The sequence below is a fragment of the Anthonomus grandis genome, chromosome 1, assembly GCF_022605725.1.
Source record: "Anthonomus grandis grandis chromosome 1, icAntGran1.3, whole genome shotgun sequence".
NCBI classification, from domain to species: Eukaryota; Metazoa; Arthropoda; class Insecta; order Coleoptera; family Curculionidae; genus Anthonomus; species Anthonomus grandis.
This window is the reverse complement of record NC_065546.1, coordinates 56137335-56159914: the sequence shown is the minus strand read 5'-3', so window position 1 is coordinate 56159914 and position 22580 is coordinate 56137335. Positions and strand designations below refer to the sequence as shown.

The 22580-nt window shown below is 32.7% G+C and overlaps 1 protein-coding gene across 5 annotated transcripts in view; it reads right to left on the bottom strand.

Annotated features, from left to right (window-relative positions):
• Positions 1 to 1004: 1004 nt before the first annotated feature.
• The window catches only part of LOC126735276 (protein alan shepard), a 198170-nt gene continuing 176594 nt past the window's right edge, over positions 1005 to 22580 (bottom strand). For 4 of the 5 annotated variants that reach the window (XM_050439238.1, XM_050439232.1, XM_050439253.1 and 1 more), the window contains exon 11: positions 1005 to 21465. In XM_050439238.1, the coding sequence (XP_050295195.1) occupies positions 21346 to 21465 (120 nt within the window). In that variant the 3' untranslated portion in view covers positions 1005 to 21345. The remainder of the gene's footprint in view (positions 21466 to 22580) is intronic. The other variant, XM_050439226.1, reaches the window with a different exon arrangement.

Below are 22580 nucleotides of genomic sequence, written 5' to 3'. Positions count from 1 at the left end.
TATCATCGTCTGATAGTCCTTCGCCTTCACTACCATCAGGTATATCCATAACCGCAAGTTTTTTTGAGCCATACAAGTTTTTTGGATCCATTTTTCTAATTTACCAGAAAAAATAAAATAATACCTAGTCCAGAAAGCATGTTGTGCTCAGTTTTGCACAAAACTGCATATTGTGACATATATGGCACAAACAATTTTTTAGTAAAAAAATACCAAAATATAAGTAAATACTCTATAACTAAGGAACGGTTTATCGGGCAAGAAAATTTTTTAGGTTTTTTCGAGACGAACAACTTTTTCATTGACAATACTGCGATAAATAATTTTTCTTCTATCTCAAAAAGCGAAAAAACGCTTTTTTGGATACTTTGGCGCCATCTATTTTTTGTAATTTTTATCGCAGCAAGTGGACTCAATGAGAAGAGTTGTAGAAAAAACCTACCATTCTCGAGATAAATGAAATCCAAAAAACTTTTGAGCTTTTTTGAAAAACCCGGTACGCGTCGAGGTCACTTCAAGTTAAGCTTTTTAAATGTTCTTTTAACGATTTCCGCAAAAAAGGTATGTAGGTACCTTTTCGTCAAAACGGCCTGTTTTTTCGACAGATTTACTGTACTATAAAGCTATTATAATTTTGATCGCTGTTCCGTAACGCTAAAGTTTTTAAATGCACCCACCCATACTGAATAGCAGGGCAGACCGCTACTTACTCTATTTCTTTTAATTATTTCCACAATATTTAGTAAAAGCGATAACTTTTTTCCTCTGGTAACAATAGTTCATGATGAATTCCAAACACCCTTTTTTTATAAGATGCGTTAGCATTCTTGAGCGGCATGAAATTTCTTTATAAATTACGGCGGCAATATTATGATTATTATATCAAGAACTTGGAGACTAAAGGATTTTTGATTAATTTTTCAACCTGTCGAAAGACTTTCGGGAAAGTGAATAGAGTTGCGGGAAAGCTATAAGGAGGGGTGACATGCAATAAAACGAACCGATGCGTTTTGGACAAATACAGTTTTAATTTCACCAACACAAAAACTTATAAAATAAAAACAAAAAAAAATACTTTAACTTATAACAAAAACACTTTCTTATGACTAAATTTTCAACTATCCTAACGTTGGCCAAAATATGAGGACGCACCACGTACCGTCTGAAGCCAGCCATAACACGCATGCGACAAATCAATAGAAATCTCGTCGCAACGGTACGACTATAACCCAGTCATTTTTTTTTAAATATATCTATATGTATAAACAGTAACTTAAAATTCCCATACTTCAGCCAGTATTTAATTCTTGTTAAAATCTAACCTATAATCTAAATTTTCCTTAAACCTAAGAAACTAAAGTTACGACTAAGTACTAATCCTAAGAACTAGAAGCTAAATCTAAGCTTACCAAATGCTTTCGCATACTTTTTACAATATGATCAACACATTTCGCGATCATGAATCAATTTTTTTTTTTTAATAGGTAGTCGTTTGTTCTTCTAGATGCTAATCTATACGCCCTTCCGGTAGCGTATAATCATTGTCTCTATACCGTAATGAACTTATCTTATTGATCAATTGTTGCCCCTTAATGACATCACGAGGGTGATTATTATTGTGTTATAAAAGAACACTTCTCTTCCCTCCCTTACATTTCGAGTGTTGGAAGTACACAGAAGTACACGTTCAGCCTTAGGAAAATTTTTAAATCACTTATTTCTTCTGATTGATGAAACACCTTGCAATAAAAACTGAAGTGATCACTAAATTAAAAATTTCCCTTTAGGAACGTTCACTTGGTCAAGGCCTTTAACGGATGATTCTTGGCAAATTGATTTTCAAAGAAAATGATAGAGGGGTATCAATGCACGTATTATTTATCAGAATGGAAAGGGTCAAACGTATTAGCAACTAATACACCAATATAAACTTCTTTAAAACCGATCAAAGAACCTGTCCCTTAAAGCCACATAACACTCAATTAATGCATTCCGCTATTAAAACGTATTTGTCCAAACGTTTTCCTCAATAAATCTCAATAAGACATAATAAAATTTGCAACAGCTATGAACAATTTAAAAAATAAATAAATTAGCGCAGCATCTAACAATAAATCTCTTGAAAAAAAGAAAACACTGAGTCTGCATGAGAATGGCATTAATTGAGGTTAAAGGGATCTCATTTAAGAGAGCGAATTCCAACAAGTCGGGGTAGTTTCCAGTCAATTTGGTTCAGTTGGCACATTCCCAAACTGCCTATTATATTATAGCTTACCTACACGTAACGTGAATACACTGAATATTTTTAAGACGCCGCTCTGCAATAGCAGATGTAAAAAAAGCGTCGTGTCTCGGGTAACCCTGGCCTCTATATACGAGTTGAAATTCGAAGAAACCGGTCGCCCCGATCTCGCGAGGCGATCAATTTGACCGAATTAATAAACTTATCGACCGAGAATAACGAAAAACAAATACACTCAAATTTCCTATCACACAGAGCTATAAATTTAAAAATTCTGTATTCGGTTTCAGTGGAAAAACACCGAGATTTAAAAAAATATATTAAAATATTTTTTTTTCAGTTTATCCCTGTCAATGGACTCTCTGAAAAGGCACGATTTTAAAGTAATCTGAAGCACACATTTTTTCCTGTTAGCCTCGATATTTTAGCTCTTTACCTATAAAAAAAAAAAGAGAAATATTCACGTATTTATTTACGGTTTCACTAGATTTGACTCAGTTGCGTCAGTTTTAGGGAACGAACTTAAAATTGAGATAAATGAATTCGTTTCAAACCGGATAGCGTTAACGTTTCAAATAATGTTGTCATTTTTTCCTGGGCAATTAGCGCAGAACCAAAACACTTCAACCAAGGAAAATAAGAACTAGTTGGTTCTATTATAAAAAAATGGATTGTCTTAAATATTTTTGGCTCTTTACTGACCATACACAGAAAAAAATTAATACAGCACCATTAAATAAATTACATATTTGACCTATAAATACACCATATATTTAATTCATTCAAATCAATGGTAACTTGTTTTAAATTTGTTATTAAAGTATTTTTTCACAGGTTTAGTTCTAAACATTTGCTAGTTTGTTTTTAATATCTCATTATATCTTCTAAATTAATGTATTTTTACTTTATAACAGTCGATATATTTGACCCAAATATATAAAAATGTACTTCTTTGTTATAAACTATTCTGCCAAACGCACGAATCTGTGTCTCTCTTCCTCCTACGGTACTCCTTCCTCCTTCATTTTGCATAAAACGCGTGGGTGTTCGCTTTGTCGATTATATGTAGTTTTTTGGTGACAAAATGGAAAATTTCCACTTAAAAACAATCTCAGCCATTAAGCTGCTGTATTTGAAGGTAAGTTGAATATTTTTTGTATTAATCGGTAAAATCTCTAGGTGAAACGCAAAATGCCATCGCCATCTCGACGTGGTTATTTTTTATTTTTGTATCTTTTATTTTCGTTGCATGTTTTTTACTCTTTATTTAATGGGTGTATAAATTCTCAGTAAATTTTTGAGGTTGCTAAATGATGAGGTGAAGTTGGCATTATTCACCCATTTTTATTTTTGCACCTTAACCAAGTAACCTAAATTTTCAGTTTAGTGTCGCATGACGAATATGTGTGTGTAATATTAATAAATTATTTTAGAACAAATGCTCATAAGAATTTGGGAAAAATAATGTAATCAAAAATGATTTCTGGAAAAATACCGTTTTGTTATTCTTGCAAACATTTCTTAGAACTTAGAAGTAGGAAGACAGGTAATACATAATGTTGTGTCAATTTAAAAGGTTTCAATGCCATATCTGATAAAAGCAGAACCACTATATTTGGGATTATATAAGCCTTAAACCAAGTTTTTTACCTTAGTATTCAAGGACTCATAAGCTATATTCATACTAAAAGATTAGATTATTATTCAATATAAAACTTATAGGAATTTACAATTTTTTTAAAATTAAACCTTAAATACCTATACTTCTCCTGCGGTATTTTTAGAACAGAAGATTACTGAAATAGAGCTTCTGAATGTATTGGTGATAAGTTAAGATTGAAAAGAGGAATTGCCAACTTACTGGGACCAGAAGGAGAAGTGTCAGAATCAAGTATTTTTGTAAGTGACTTTGCAAAAAAGTATCTAGAGACATTTGTTTGTTTGCATCATAGTCATAATAATAATTTGATTTGGAAAAACTGTTTGGGCACAAAACACGATTTCTGTTAAGGAATATCTATTTACGGCAAGTATAGTGTATATGTTACGGCTAAAACGCGAATATTGGATAATGCTAGAATTAGCCGAGTAAAGCCCAACAGACAAATCAAAAATTTACCCAAGACATGTCCAACCCTGTTGGATACCGGATAGGTTCAATAGAAAGAAAGAAAGAGCAGGTTACGACTGGTTTAGCTCTTTTTTACGCCGGCATCCAGATTTATGCTTAAGAAAAGCAGAAGGAGTATTAATTGCACGAAATCAGGGAATGAATAGGTTAGACGTTGAGAACTATTTTGAATTGCTCCAAACCACCCTAGAAGAAAATGATATTTTTAATAAACCAGGGTATATTTTTAATACCGATGAGACGGGGCTACAAATGAATAACCAACCGTACTGGTATTGTTGCCGAAAAGGGTTCTAAAAGTGTGTCTATGACCACGTGCACTGAAACGGGGGAAACAATATCTTGCATCGCGTGTTGCAATGCTGAAGGCATGTTTCTTCCGCCGGCTTGTATAATGAAAGGCAAATATAAGAAAGCAGCATATGAAGATGGGATGCCACCCGGGTCGGTTCTTTATATGTCAGAAAAATCAGCGTATGTTAACACCAGCATTTTTATTATGTGGCTTAAAGACCATTTTACATTTTATACCACGAAAGCCCGCTGGTAAAGTCTTGCTGATCTTGGATGGTCACGATTCGCACTGAACTTCAGTGGAATTGCTCGAAGTAGCGCGAGATAATGATGTAATGTTGCTGTGTCTTCCAAGTCACACAACGCATTACTTGCAACCGCTAGATAGGGCAGTATTTAAATCATTAAAATCATATTTTTATAATGCTTGTCACCAGTGGGTTCGTGCTAACCCTGGAAGAAAATTAACCAGACTACAATTTGGACAAATGCTTTCAGAGAGTTGAGGAAGAGCGTGCACAGTATCGAATGCGGTCTCAGGATTTAAATCTTGTGGAATTTACTTATTTAACCCTTCTGCAATACCGGACCATGCCTTTTCAGTTTCAGATCTCATTGGAGAAAATTCACAAAAGTTGACATGCAATAATATTCAGCTGTTGGCGTGTGAACCGCAACCACCTACAAGTGCTGAAGCAGGTATTAAAATAGCCAAGAAAGGACAATTAATTACCGAACTTTCAACAACTTCTCAGCAGACACGCGAAGAAGCCTTACCGATACCAAGTACGTCCAAAACAGATATTACCCCTGATACACTTTTGGAATAAATTTCTTCGGTTCCAACTTTACCAAAAAAGGTTAAAAAAGCTTCGAAAAATCTAGGAGCTGTTTTGACTACAATAAAATATTAATGCTGTTAGAGAAAGATGTTTAAAACGAAGAAAAAATGCACAACCCAAAGAAATAAGCCAAAAGAAACAATTATCACGTAAGATTCCACAAAAATCAAATAGATTCAGTTCGAGTTCGGAATCAGAAGGTGAGATGGTTTTTGAAAGCGATGGCGAAGAAGACAATTTCGATGAAAATGAATGCGTTGGATGTCTGGAAAACTATTTTGCAACTAAAGGGAAGGACGATTGGATACAGTGCGTTTCGTGTAGCCGTCGGCTACATGACCAGTGTACCAGTTTCTCAAAAGAAAAGTCAAGATAAATGGAAGAAAATAAACTGGCCATCTCTCCCTATCAGCAAAAATACGACCTGGCTATCTCACCCGTACAATAAGGGATAGATGGCCAATTCACATCTATTTTTCTGGAATAGTTAAAATAACTAAGTAACTTAATTTAGCAGTTTAATGTACTAATCGCATATTGATTGATACACTTCTTGATGACCTTTCCTGGGTTTCAGCTTTGAATTTTATGTCGATCCGTTAAGATTTTCAAAAAGCTGGCCATCTCTCCCTGACTTACCCTAGATGATCAAATATATATTTATTTGTCATAAATTTTTCATTCTTTGGTATCAAACATATATTTGGAATAAGTATTTCAATAATGTTGGCATATTTCTTGCAAATTATGCTTCAACTAAATTAGCACTTAATTTAATCAATTATAATTTAGTGTGTGTGTTTTTGTTAAATTAACTGTTTTAAAGTAAATTCTCAAATGAATTCAAATACGTGTGTTGTTGCGACATAGCAAACATATATTTTGTTGATGGATCTTTCTGATAATTTTTTTTTGTGTATAGTTCTCATTCAAGTTGTGACACCTCAAAAGCTCCTCTTTGGATGAAAACAAAGGTATGCTAAGAATGTATCTAGAAGGAATACTTAGTGAAATTTCATAAATACGTGAAGATTTTTCTTATATTATAGGAGTCTGAGCCGCCAAAAACTACTTCATTGGCTATTTAATCGTATAAGTAAATTCCGTCCCGGACCGGGCTGCTGGCAACATCCTCTAAAATGCATCTCTAATATTATTATTATTATTATTTACTATACATGACTGAAAGTATTAAAAAATCACAGCGGCACGGCCGCCAGCCGCCCGCTCGGGCACGGAGGCACGCTAGTAGTAGTAGTTTTTTTGTTTTTTTTTTAACAATAATATTTTCTTTTAAATTAAATATTTTTTGTCATCAGTCCATTTTGTTTTCGAAAACCGGTTTTATCCTAATAAACAAAACGAAACGAAATTCAAAAAAAAATTGCACTACCATATATAAAAAAAATTGTATAAATAGTGACATTTCGTTGATTAAATTAATAAAATAATAAATAATCAAATCGGGACATTGGAATGTCAATATACAAGTCGATTAATCGATGGCCACGCGTTGTAACGGGAGTTCTTTTTTTGTTTCGGGTCTACTATATACAGGGTGTCCAAATCAAATGCCGCCCCGCATATTTTAGAGCGAAATTTAATGTTCGAGAAACCAATGTTTCCGTAATGTTGCATTATATTAATAAAAATGCGTCAAACAAAATATTTGACGTTTTCTGCATAGGGTTTTTCAAAGTAACTTTCTGTTATACAAGGTGTTACAAAATTCGATGGAAATATTTTAAGAGCGTATTGTTGAAGTTGAAATAAGAGGTTTTTTTCCTATAAACATGTATCCTAAAATGCCCCTCCTCAGAATCATAGCCCACGCGAATTGTTTGAAGAAAATCGATTATTTGGAACCATAACTACAATTATCATAACATTAATTTTTCTTAATTAAGTTTTTTTTAATTTTCCGTCGCAATGATGTAAATTCAATTTTAGGGAAGGATTCAGGGAAGCTCGCCCTTCTGATGGCCCGTATCTTACGTTTCCTATAAGAAATTTAAAAATCCAGTAACACCTAGTTAACACAACACAATCTAGTTAGCCATAGACATTTAAAAATTTTGTCTCTAGCATTTTTTTGATATAATTAAGCGTTTTCGAGAAATTGGTTGTGACTAATTTAATTTTTACCAAATTAACGTAATTTTATTAAAAAAAAAATGGAAAAAGCGATAATTTTTCATGATTGTTTCATGGCTAGTTAGGCGGTGTTCTAGATTTTCACTTTCCTTATAGGAAACATAAGACATGGGCCATAAAAAGAGTAAGCCCCGCTGAATTTTTCCCTAAAACTGAGTTTGCACCATTTTTGAAATGGAAAATTTCAAGGAGGATCCAAAACAATAGTAGGGACTTTTTGAAAAGATTTGATGCATTTTGCATCACCCGGTATGTTATTTTTGACTTAAGTCTGAATTTATCTAAGATATTAGCTTGAATTAAAATAATTATTTTATGACATTTTTGGAGGATTTACTAATAATACAGGACCTTAATAATTAGTTTAGTACTTTTCGTAAAATAATGTCCTAGAAAAAGACAATGGGTCAGACAAAAAAAGATTTTAAGCAAAATATTATTAAACTTAATATTCGACGTTTCAGTTTAACCCATTTGAACCGCTGGTCCTTTTAAAAGGAGGAAAAACATTGTTTACGTTTTTGACAGGTAGGCGCGTTTCAGCTTCTATTACATAGGTGGCAGTAGTAGTACTCAAAACAGAACACCTGTTTATCCATTATTGCACGTTTTGAGGTTATATTTTGTGTATTTTGTCAGTTGTAGCAAAATTGAAATTGGAGCGAAAATAAAACGAAAAAAAATAAGTGCATACGAAAGAAGAAGGTAAGTTTACGTTTACAATATGATACTTAACATGTTTTTTTTGTATAGAAAATTTAAAGCGAACATTGTATTTTTATAATCTTTTGTGATGATTACAAAAATATAGCAAAGTTTGAGTTTATGTGTCCCTGAACTATCTGGTCTTTTTAAAAGGACTGTAGGTTTAAGGGATACTATCCACTTTTTAAACACACTTTATAAGTAAAAAGGTAAAATTGACTAAATGCACTATTTTGTTTTAGATTTTGGAAAAAAAAAACTTTCGTTAAATGAACTCAAGACTACAAGAAATTGAGGACATCGACAACGTTGCGGATATCCCAGATGAAATTATTCTTTTTCCACCTGAAAACCCCAATGACTATAACACGGACGAAGATTCCGGGGACGAAAATGACGTCGTTTTGAATAATTTACCAGGATCGCAGTTGCGCGGAACTGTAGAAATTCTTATGGGTGAAAATTAAGAAGATGGTGGGGGAAATGGCGATGTGATAGCAGAAGCAGATATAGGAGCTAAGCAAGGTCAAATAGCAAATGTGGTAGAAGGTGAGTGGGATGGCGAGGATGACTTGCCTTTATCTAGACTTGTTCAAAGAAAAATTTTAAAAATTAAAATTTTTCACTATTTGCTTGGCGAAGATTTGAAGGAAACTTTGCCAGCCTGGAGTCCTGTTTCTCACACACAGAACAACAACCGTTCTCCTGCAAGTCTTTTTAAATCTTTTTTTGATCAAAATCTTATTGAAGAAATTGTTCAGTGTACAAATTTATATGCCGCACAAAAAAATCGTCAAGCGGATGTAACAGGTGACGACATATATTGCTTTATTGGAGTTTTACTTGTAAGTGGGTACTGCAGCGTGTCTAGGAAAAAAATGTACTGGCAAAATTCCGCAGATACAAATAACACACTCATTTCTTCTTCGATTTCGAGCGATCGTTTCCAGTATTTGATGAGCAATTTTCATTGCGTTGACAACAATAATTTAGACAAAGATGACCGATTTGCGAAAATAAGACCACTACTTCATGAACTAAATAAAAATTTTTTAGAATTTGCTCCAATAGGAGAAAACCATTCCGTGGATGGTGCCTTATTTTGGGCGCCATGGCTGCAAACAGTTCATCAAGGGAAAACCCATACGGTGGGGTTATAAATTCTGAGTAGGAACTACTCGTTTGGGATACATAATGTATTTTGAACCTTATCAACGGTCCACTCGGCGCATCTGTAGTCTTACAGTATGCAGACATCTTAGAATCGACAGGATTTAGCAATTTTCACATATTTTTTGACAACTTCTTTACATCATTGTCACTAATAAAAGAACTAACATTTAGAAAATTAAGAGCTACTGGAACCATCCGAGATAACAGGCTGCCAATGTGCCCATTGACTGATGTAAAGGCTTTCAAAAAAAAATCCAGGGGTGATTACCAGTATGCATTGTTGGTGGACAACGAATTAGTTATTTCTCGATGATGGAACGATAATAATGTTATAACCATTGCTGCTAACGCTTCTTGCATACTGCCAACAAATAAAGTAAAGAAGTTCTCACAAAAAGAAAAACAACATTGATCAACCTAAGCCAATAAAAGGTTACAACGAAAATATGGGGGGTGTCGATCGCAGCGATCAAAATATTGGGCAATACCGCACATCAATAAGAGCGAAAAAATGGTATTTTCCATTGGTTAGTCAGTGTATTGATATGGCCACTCAGAATGCATGGTATTTGCACACATATTTGATGGGGGCAAACTCGATCAATTAGCATTCAGAAGAGCCGTAGCCGTTGAACTATTAGAAACACATGTATAATAGTCGTGGGGCCTCAAGAAGATCAGGGAGTTACAAAGAACATTCTCGATATGATCGAATTGATCATATGGTGGTCTACCAAACCAACCAAAGAAAGTGTGGAGTTTGCCGCAAAAAGGCTAATTTTCAATGTGAAAAATGCGGAAAAATATTGGACTGCACCCCAAGGACTGTTTCCGTCAATTTCACACTATGTAATTTCTAAAATTACTTTATTTGTAATAATATTGTTTAAGTCAATAAATTTTTTTTCAACGTTGTTTTACTCTTTTAGACATGTATATACCTACGGTCCTTTTAAAAGGACCCCCTTTATTTAAAAAACTGTTATTTGATTTTTTTTTAAACATTTTGCCCCAGCTATTTGCACCATTGTAAACTCACTTAATGGGTTTTAACGTGATTTTTCAGAAAAAGATAATTCAGGATTATATGGGTTTAACAGTTTTTTCAGTTAATCATCAATTTTTTAAAAATACCATACCGACGTTTTCTTTTAAATAATGTTTTAAGAAAAGGACAACATTATGCCAATACCAATGTGTAAGACAAAGAGAGATATGCAAGTTTTAATTTTTTTAAACAAAATAATATTAAATTTAATATTCAACGTTTCGGCTTAACCATAAGTAGCTAGTAAAAATGTATACGATAAAGAAGGCTATATCTGACGTTTCTGCTGCTTTGAGACATCATCGGATTTTTTAAAGCAACTGTCTTTTCTTATACGTTTCTTTAATCTATCTTTTTCTCAGATATTAATTAGAATTAAAAATATCATTTTATTATCAAAATACGATCCTCACATTTTTTTGTTATATGTCATATATATAGACTTAAGATGATGTATTAGAAGGACAGACTAGTGCCAATAATAATGTGTAACAGGAAGCCAGATATGAAACATTAATTTTTTAAACAAAACCGACGATTTAATATCGAGTTTTTTTAAATCATCAACTTTAAAATAATCCTGTCATATTTTTTCGAACTAAAGAGAATGTGTTGGACCAGGACAGCCTTTTGCCAATATTAATGTGTAAGACAAAGATTCAAAAAAATTTTTTAAATCAAAATATGATTTTTTAATTAATTAAAATCCGACTTTTCGGCTTAGTTAAGTACATCCATAATTAATTTTTTTTAAATTCAACCATGATTCTTTTTTACACCTGAGATAATGTATTAGAAAAAGATTAACCTATGCCCCATAACAATGCGTAGAAAAAGAAATATATGCTAAATTATTAGGATTAAATTTAATACTTTACGTTAGGGCTCAATAATCCATCATCAATTTAACATTTGGGTACTTTTTAGAATCCCTCAGAGAAACCATTAATAACAGTAAAATTTCTTTAGAAATAAAACAACATGAATCTTTTTCTGTGTCCTTGTCTCTCACATTGTATTTCACATAAGGCTCCAATGTGTAAGACAAAGATCCTAACCAGGGTGGTATTTTAGGGATTATCTTATTGATGATGGCCATCTACTGGGTTACACAGGAAAAAGATAACTTTTTTCCTTTTCAAGATAAACAAATGAAATTTGGTAGATCAATAGAATAGTTATAAAAGCATATTTTGACATATTCTGTTATTTTTCGTTACTTCAGGTTTAACAGGACGCTCGCTTTTTTATTTTAAATAGGACAATTAGTATATTATTATTTTGATAGAAAATTATATTCTGAGAATAATGATACCGCATTTGCTACTTTTTGCTTTATACTCATAGAAAAAAAAACGATTTTTTAAAGTTTAAAATAGGGTGCCATGAAGGCGGTAAACATTTTTAATCAAGTAATAACGGAAACATAATGTTCATTACATTTTAATACCGTAAAACGGGGCTATTATCGGTTATTATCCCTTACGCTACCCGATGGAAGGAAGTCACATTTGTGACTTTTTAGATTTTTAGATTTTTCCATGATTACTTTATTGAAAAGTAAACTCTTAATTTATTTTACGGAGATATAGGCATTAAATGCAAGGTATTCGTAATAATTTAAATAAAAAGAGGAGTTGTAAAAACTCATATGATACTGTACCCAGTTTTCAAACAATAAATCTATTTAATTGAATATTGGAAAAAAAAAACAAAAGGTACTAAAAAGTATGTGCTTGGTCTTCTAACATATCAGAAGTTATCAATTCACATTCTGCTTTAATTCTATCTTGTATAATACGACGTTTATATTTTCGAAAGTAGTCTAGGGGCGCAAGGTCAGGGCTTCTTGATGGCCAGTCAATTTGCCCTCTTCTGCCAATCTAATGACTCAGAAAAGTCATATCTAAGAATTTTCTAACATTAACTCCAAAATGAGGAGAACTTCCAACCTCCATGCCCAAAAAGCGCACTGACAAAGACAGCGATTAAAAATTAAAACTTTTAATGCATTCATCATGGCACCCTATTTTAAAATTTAAAAAATTGATTTTTTCTATGAGTACAAAACAAAAAGTAGCAAATGTAGCATCGTTGTTCTCAGAATATTATTTTCTATCGAAATACGTAATAATATATCAAGTGTGTCATTTAAAATAAGAAAGTGAGTGTCACTGTCACCGGTTTAATCAGACAACAACTGAATATGTCAAAATATGCTCTTATAACAATTCCATCAATATACCAAATTTTATTTGTTTATCTTGAAAAGTAAAATAGTTATTAAGTGTTTCTTTTTTGCTGTGTCACTTGGTATAATACTAATAACTTGAAACACCTTGTATATCGAGTGAAAAATTTGCCCTATAAACGGTGCATAATAAACAAAAAAGTCGGCTAAAAACTAGTATCACTAGTACATTTTCTTCTATCAACTTCAGAGCTAAAAATCAGTGTGTAACAAAGAAACGATTATCAACAATGACAATTACCTCTAGCGTTATAACAAACAATCAATTAGCAACATTCCCCGGTACAACGTGTGTCCATCAATAAATAAAAAAAAATACAAATAAAAATAACTGTACATTTTTACAGTCGAACTAAACGAGAAAAAAATCACTCGATAATATTCATTCGGAAGTTTTGAATACTTTACACGGATGTTTTTTTTTTTAATTTAAGAATTAGGAAGAATTTGTTTCAAAAATTTGATTTAAATAGTTTGTGAGCAGCGTTTCTCGCGTTCTGCAGTATAAGTGTACAACTACCTATGTAGATCTTCATCAAAAAATAAAATACCTAAATTTACCTAACCTAGGCCGCTGGGGGGCCCGCTCGGGGGGCGCCGCCGCGCGGCTTGGGAAGATCGAAACACTTCTTCTTTTTCACGTTTTCACTGCCGGTTTAAAAGTGTCAAAATGCACGCACCGAATTTATCAACTAAAATAGAAAAAAAAACAAATTGAATAACATTTAGTTTTATGCATGTATGTATGCATGTATGTATAGTCTTAATATGTATCACACCGGTAGAATAATTTGGTCGCTTTTGAGGAAGCCATTTCGGTAGCAGACTATTTTTACTACATTTATGTACTAGTATAGGGTAAACCGTTTAGAATTCTTTTTCAAGATGATTGTTTTTTTCAGTTACAGTCAGCTTGAACTGTTTTAATAAATTTTGACTTTAAGTTCAGGGGCTTCACAGAAATAGCGTTTAAGCCAGAAATACAGATACAAAAAATACACTTAAACATGCCTTAATAAACGATCATTTTTGTAGACTTCAGACCTATAAGATTTTAGTGGGTTAGATTGAACCATTGACCATCAAAATGTGAACCAGACACAAAAAAAATAGGTCACAAACAATTCATTCAGGCTTGGACTGTTTATATCGTTAGAACTTCAAAATGGACTTCCAAAGCTTGGAAATATTAGGATTGCGAATAAAGAAATACCAGAAGTAAAAAAGGACCTATATGTAACGGGACCTCTTAAACAAAAAAAAAAGTGAAACTTTCAGAATTTTTAATTACCAAACTATTAAAAATAATTTTTGGGAAAAACAAAATATATCGCAATAACAGTCTCTTTTTTTAAAGTAAAGTATCAGATTTGCGTCAACTACATTGCTTAGAAATACTAAAATATATTAAGAAAGTTAAGTTACAGGAATTATGAACCTAAATTCCTTTACTAGACAAAACAACTTGGCATATCCATGGCTAAAGCTCAAAATATTATGCTCCCAAATGATGTAAGGGTTGTTCCAGGTTTCAAATATTTCACACGTAAAACTATTGTGGTGTATATTATATGACTTTATAACCCGACCATGGGTTATTTACTCGATACGGACATAAACACCTAACTGCGACAATACTCGACTATGTAACCATAAATCAAACACTACTGCTTAGTGAGAATGTCTATAGCTAGGTTTACAACGGGTGTACTAAATATTTAATACTTGGATCAAATGATGTCATGTGGACTTTTTTTTCGGTGTAAATGTCTGCGCACTAAAATTTGATGCTTCCCAAACAGGGTAGATTAAATAAGTACCCAAATGATAATTTTGACATTTTATTGGATGTTAACTTGGAAGGTTTTTATTTTTTGTCCACAAAAATAAAGTAGAAGAGGGAGAGAAGGGCAAGCGTAAGCCTTAAAAAATTTTATTAGCTAATATTTATTTTTTTAAACAACAATAACACTTTTAAAGATTTCGAGGTTTTTAAATGTCCTATAATGCTTCCTCTAAACTGATAAACTCCATTCAACTGACATTTTGATCCTAGAGATAATCCTGCACTAACATTATTAAACCCTCAAAATCAGTTCTTAGTAAACAGGGCTGTACTAAATAAAAATAGTCATAAATCATTTGAGGCGCTGAGAACCAGAGCGGACCATCCCACAAAATCATAGATATTGGACTAAGGCGTGTTTTCGATACTATACTACATATTACATTTTCAAAGCCAAAGTGAAGCCATCTGAGTTGCAAGCATCCTATAACAGATAGTAAAGGAGCCACGGGCAGAAAAATGGGTTTCGCGGGCATTGTTGGAAGGAAGTTGGCAAGTTGTTTTTTATAAATCTACACTACTTACTGATTATAAAAAATGATCTTGCCATCCCCCGCTTGTGGGGCTACTCCCTTCCGCACCCCTTTGAAGCAAATTTCTTTAAAATCTGGTAACTTCAAAACCGTTATAGATAGAGCACTCGTTTTGTCACTAAAACGTTTTTTAGCACTTCTGAAATAAAAAATGTCCCTGACAATTTTTTTGTAGATCCACCCCCACTCCTGCAATTTACAGAAAACTAAATTTTTTTTTTTTTTACAAATTTACTAAAAGTCAACAGGGGATTCTTTAAGCACAATTTCAATGCCTTTTTGTTTACAAAAAAAAACACATTTTTTTCGATAACATGGCTATGACGCGCAACGGATTTAGTTGCTGACGGCGCTTAATAAGTTGCATTTCTAAGGAAACGGGATTTGTTGACTCTCTTGGAAGCAATCAAGAAGAAGCAGACACAAAAATTATTTTACATGCAGCATATGTTTCAAATAATGTATTAAATCAGAACTCTACATGTATCACAGTGTGTTCGCCAGGTAAGTTCTAAATTTATTATTTCCTAATTACCATTACGTAAATATATCTTAATTTTTTAGATACTGATGGTTTTATTCTACTGGTAAAATATTACCAAAGTTTACGATGCCAAATATATTTTCAAACTGGTACCGGGACACATAAAAGAATAATAGATGTTTCAGAGATAGTAAAGAGAATTTCGATGCTTCAAAGAGAAACCCTGCCCGCATTTCATGCTTTATCTGGATGCGACACTACGGGGGGATTTGTTAGAAAAGGTATGCATTTTTTTTAACTATTGCCAAATTATTTTTGAGAATTCATTGATTTTTAGAAAAACTTTCGTTTTTCAAAACATTCTTGGTTGCTGATGAAAACATATTAAGAGCCCTTGCAGATCTTGAAAATATTGCAGTTGATTTGCAGAAAATATTATCCGAAATTGAGCGATTTTTATGCTAAGTGTACTCATCAAAATCCAACTTAAATACGCTCAAAGACTTAAGATGGTGGTTGAAATTGCCTAAACATTATATAAACATGTTGTGTATTTTTCATAAGTTTATTTTTGTATTAAATAAGCATTATACGCCATATTCTAAAACCTCTTTTTTTGCTAAATATCAATTTAAAGCGACAATAAATGTATGAGTGTAAAAACGAGGTTTGGATCTTAAACAATTTTGAAGATATTTGTGAGAGAAATGTCCCTTTAACAAGGGGTGGGGGGTGTAGCTGAGGTTGCTTGAGGTAGTAAGACAACTTTAGTAATCAGTAAGCGATATAGATTTATAGAAGATTTATAGTGAAGCCCCCACTTGTTGAAGGTGGCAAGATCATTTTTCGTAATTAGTACGTCCTATATATTAATAAAAAACACCTTGCCAACTTCCTTCCAACAATACTCGCGAAATTCCCGTGGCTCCCGTACTAAGATGGCGCCACTAAATAGGATGGTCCACCCTGTCGATCTTAATGATAAATCGGTGCCAGAGCGAACTATGTGGCTTGATCCGCTTTGGTATTTATGATAAAGATTGGGTTTACCGTGGGTTAGTCCAGTTCATAAACGATACGCGTGGTAACGTTTAATACTTTAAAAAGCTAGAAATACTTATTTATTAGAGTTTCGTTTAAAAAAATATGGCCTCAACTAGTTGCTCAGGTCCAGGGACATCCCAGGAAATAGAAGGTTGGTGTTTTTGTTTTTTAAACTTTAGTAAATCGATATTTAGCTAATCCTAACCTAACTTTTAGAAACCTCGGAATTTGAAGACAATGATTACCAGATGATTGATTACTCTGATGATTACCAGCCTTCAATTTCACAGTCAGAACCCGAGAGCGATTCTAGTAATACTATTGATAACAATGTTTTTCAAAAAATTTTTTTTAGAAGAAAGCGTAAAAAAAATCAAGAAAGCGTATGAGAAACGAGAGTGAATGGAAAAAAAACAAACGTAAATATTTTCGAGCTAGTGGTAAAAGTTATACCAATGTAAAAAACCAAATTGTTCCCGCTAAATCGTTTTTACCTGCAGGCTGTTGCTGTAAATTACAATGTTATAAGTTAATCATGTCAGAAATTCATAATTAATAAATTTTATGGACTAGCTAATTTCGACTTACAGACCGGATACATATTTGCACAAGTAAAAGTTAAGCCAGTGGTTCGTCATTATGCCAAGACGGACAGAAATATATTACAAATATTAGAATTCTTTATACCGAGTATAAGAAAAAAGCAGCTAATCCTGTGTCAGAATTTAAGTTCCGTGATGTATTTAACAGTAAGTTTGATCTTCATTTTCACCCACCTATTGTAGACTCCTGCAAGAAATGTGACACTTTACAAAATAAATTAAAATATGAAGTAGATGAAGGAAAGAAAAAGGAACTAAATTTTCAACTAGAACTTCACCAACGAAAAGCCCAACAACTACGCGATGCCATGAGTCAAGATGCCCAAATGTCACAAGACGAAGTTACAGTTATAGCCTTCGATCTGATGAAAACATTGCCTACGCCCGTCATCTCTACAGGTATAACCCTATTATAAAAGGCAATTATGGACCTACTGTCTTGGAGTCCACAATTTGCAGAGCAATGAAGCCACGATGTTTGTATGGGATGAATCATTAGCATCTCGTGGATCACAATGTCTTATGAATTATTTTAAACATAATATAACGACCAAGAAAGTTATATTATATTCTGACGGCTGCGGAGGTAAGAATAGAAATATTAAAATGGCTTTAATTTGCCATTATGTTGTTCAATCTCAGGAATTTACGGTAGAAGAAATTCAGCATAACTTTTTGGTTAGCGGTCGTTCCTTTTTAGTTTGCGACAGAGACTTTGGTGTAATTGAAAAAAATAAAAAAATCTTTCCCAATATTTCTGTTCCTAATGATTGAGTTAATGTCATTACAAGTGCAAAGAAAAAAATCCTTTTAAAGTTGTTCAAATGAACCAAAACAATTTTTTTTTATACAGTCGGCCTAGAAAAACTAATTACAAACAGAAAAATAAGTTAAGATTCTACAAAAGTAGAATGGTTGAAAATGCACTGTATTTAATAAAAAAAGAGGATCCATTTATAATTTATTTTAAATACGGTATAAGCGAAACTCAACCCTTTCAAAAGTTTAATGTTCAAAAAAGAAATGTTTCAAAGGATCTTTGCCTTTATTATACCCTACCGGACACTGTGTAACTGTCGAAAAAAAAAGATCTTCTAGAGTTAATTGAGTTCATTCCGCCAGTTTATCACAATTTTTTTCACTCTTTAAACTGTTCGTCAGCAGCACGGGATAAAATTTTTATAGTTGATAAAAATGATGAATAGTTTTTCTCTCTCTTTCTTTAGAAAATGAATATCTTTCTCGTTGTTTTTGCAGAAAAAAACTTTTATTTTTTTTGTATCGTTTTAAGTTAATTGTTCATTTTGAAATAAAAATATGTAAAAAAATGTATAATTTGCATTATTTGGTTATAGTCCATTATGGAAATTAATTAAACTTCTATAATTATTTTCTTAGATACATTAAAAAATATATAATCTTTAGTATTGCAACATAAATTAAATTCAAATATAACCTTTTAGACGTATACAAAAAAATACATATTTTTTAAACCTAATTATCACCATTTAAAGTCAGTCAGGGATAGTCCGCTCTTGTTCTCAACGCCTCATTTGATCCCTGGACCTAACAGATCCGCGCGTTGTAAACGTAGCTTATGTCCGCGAAAAATATATAATCTTACATATTTTCACTTCACAAATGTTGCTGACTATGTTTTGCACGTTGATTTTGAGCGTTTTTTTTTTAAATTTTAGTATTATTCACTTATAGTTTTATCTTTTGGTAAAAGTTCAAAAGTAGTAAGATATGAATTCCAAGTAAGAAGATATATACTTTGTAAGAAAATCTTCTGATTTTAGATGAAAATCTTGGAAGTAAATCCAAAAATATCAATTCTCAGAGTTAGTTAAGCCTACCATCATATACTAGAATGAAGTAAATGGATCATCTCTGACCTCTTCATTTATTGATGCAGGAAAAATAAAATTTAATAACATTGGGAACAAACAAAAACGCCAGAAGGTATAGGTCAAATTGGAAGAACGTTTCTCTTCAAGAACTGAAGAATTTTTTTGTTATTTCGCGCTATATGCGACTAGACATTCCTCGGTGCATTATATTATGTCCAGAAATAGATTTCCGACTATATTAACATTTATCCATTTATCCGAGAATAAAATCGCCGATAAAGATGTAGCTTTTATAAAATCAATCCTCATTTCAGTAACTAAAAGAGCCCAGCGAGGTAGCATCTATTGCTTGATTACGAGGTCCTTTTTGGAACGGCATCAAAGAAGCGTAAAATTTTATCGCTGAGACCTTTATTAGCGGGTCAAGGCCTTGATTCATGAAAGCAAAAATTCCCAAAAAGACCTGATAGTCAACGTGTTAAATAAAGTTGTGATTATTATCACACATTACTTACTATTCCAAAATACCCGCACCATCTCGATTTCTCAAATTGCAAGTCAAAATGTTTATATGAAATTTAAGTATAAAATAAACTTCAACTTCCAAAAAAAACACCAAATACTTTCATAAACCTCCCTTGAACCCTCTATATTATTAAAGTAGTGTTTAAAAAAGCAGCTTGAGTAAAATTATATTCTGAACTAAACTACTTCAAGCTGTGACTTCGGAGATCATTTAGTAAACAAATATTACAAAAGCATTATTTATAACTGAAAAACAACAACTAAAAGAACCATAAACGGTTTACTCCTGTCATCCAAACAATGTCAAACCATAACGATTCCTAACAGCATTACCTACAATCAATAAATAATAATTTATCCTTTCTTGTCCGTACTCTATTCACAATATTGTTCTGACTAGATAACTAAGTTTAATCGATATTTGATAATTTAGGTGCGGAGCCTATTTTGAAAATTTGCACGTCCCATGTTCCTTTTTTTTTTAAATTTATTTTAATCTACACTCTGCTTAAATTGTGTCAGTATAATTATGTATTTATTTATTTATAAATAACCTGTGTAAGAAACGTGTCTTTTTTTTACTACAATATATACAAATCCTACTGGAAAAAAAACCATATCGTTCCCTCCTTATCCATGCCCGTTTTCTTACACAGAGTCTTTAATTATGACATATTTTCAATACAATGTTTTTTTTTTGAAACTAGGAACATAGTGTATCAAAAATATCTACTTTACATTTTCAGTTCTTTTTTGTAACAAATTTTTTAATTGTAAAGTTACTTAAAAACTTGTAATAACCTACGTTAGCAACAATTTACAAAATAACTGATGTGTGCATTTAAGTTAACTTGATATAGCACAATACCTGGGAATATTCACCTAGGGAAAAACATTTGTAAAAATATACAGAATTAATTTAAAAAACCTAACCCTACATAGGGTAGAAACGACAGTACATAATTTTTTTCTTTTTAAACCAACCCTGTATATACAATTATTTCCCTCACTTAGTCACCCCATAGAAGAGGCAAATTATTCCCGCTCCTTTACAGCAATGAAAACTCTACTAGCACAGTTCAATGTGCATTAAAACCAACCACGTTAATCTCAACAAAAAAAAAATACATAAATTAAATTTAAATATTCATTATTAACTCCTTCTGAGCCGATCATTTTTAGCTAAACAGTCTCTTTAACATACCCGGGAGCTCTAAATAAAAAAAAAACGAGCACCGGGGCTTTAAAAACATTCCTACCTGATCTGTTCAAAGGCTACTCCTATTTATACTTAAGGCTAGTCGATGGAGCAAAAGCCAAACAAAAAAAAATAAGTACTGTATCTGCCATGTGAAACTAACTGTTAAAATGAAAATTATAACAGATCGAAAGCCTTATACTCCAAGCAAACAACAAAACAGAAGAGACTCGATGGCACTGACAAAGGAATTTCGTATGATAGTAGAAGCGACAAAAAGAAAAAGAGGGTTATAGTCTGTCCCTAAGTAAAACTAAGTAGCCCCTAACAAAAAAAAAAATAAATCGAAGAAAAAAAGAGAAACCGACGGTTTCCACCACAATATTTAAACCTTTTTTTTTACAATATCGTGCTACTAGTTTACTTTTGGGGCGCGGCTTGATAGGGGCCGTAGGGATCCTCGGGACTGGCGGTGTTGCTGGTGTGCTCCGAGTCGACCGGGACCGCGTGCAGGATCGGGTACGGGGCGGCGAAGTAATTCTGAAACAAACGGGAATGAGAGATTAGATGTGCTGTAAAAATCATCGTTAAAGGTAAAGTTTCGTTCAGAGATCTATTAGAATCTTTGATGTGTCGCAGATGCCGCACTAAATAGTCCGTGCGCCTATATCGTGTTTATTGTCGCATGATATACATGTTTAAATGGCAAAATTTTATATAATTTATCTATGAAATCATTTTAAATATACGTAAAACTCCATGTTTTACACTATTTTTTAGTTTTCTTTCGAAAATAATATTAAAAAATTGACCGCGGACTAAAATCCAAGCATCTTCTTCTTCTTCCTCGCTATCATGGACTCGTGTCGTAATCGTGACTCGCCTCTATGAAAGGTGTGTCTCTTCTCCGACACGTCTGGAATTGTCCATCATGCCTCTCATGGGAACTTTAAAGGGAATAGGAATGGAAATGTTTAGATTGGTTAGAAAGATTAAATAAATTCTCATGCGTCAAGCTGGTGACATACTATCAGCTTTAAGCCATCAACTAGAGTAATTTATGTGGGTTTAGTTCACAGTTTTATGTTGTTCTTTGATAAGTGCTCAATAATTCTTTGAGTGGTCTTGGAATTGGGGCTAGCCAGTATACATTCAATATTTTCAGGGCCATTCAAGTTTTTTATTGCCATATCGTATCTTAGTTTACAATTTATCACATCCATATCACAATCAAATATTAAGTGGTTAAGGGTTCCAATTTGTCCGCATATACAGTTTGGGCTGTCTTTTAGTCCTATTTTGTTTAAATGAATTGGTGTCATATAGTGGTTAGTCCGCATTCTAGTCATTGTTGTTATCATGTCCCTACTTTCTTATTAGAGTATAATTTTTGAGTTTGATCATGTCTGTTTCGTTAATATCGACTATTTCTTTAGAAATTAAGTTTTTTAGGTCCACTTGCTTGTTTTTTAGACCATTTATATTCCAGAACAATATTTTTAGTTCCATTGGGTATTGTTGAAGAAGTTCATTAGTATCTATTTTGCGATGCGGAGTATCAGTTGTGGAGTCATCACTTATTGGTAGACTTGGGACTGAAATTAAGTCCTCACATTCACAACAAAATAGTACGTGGGCGTATGTAGTCAAATTTT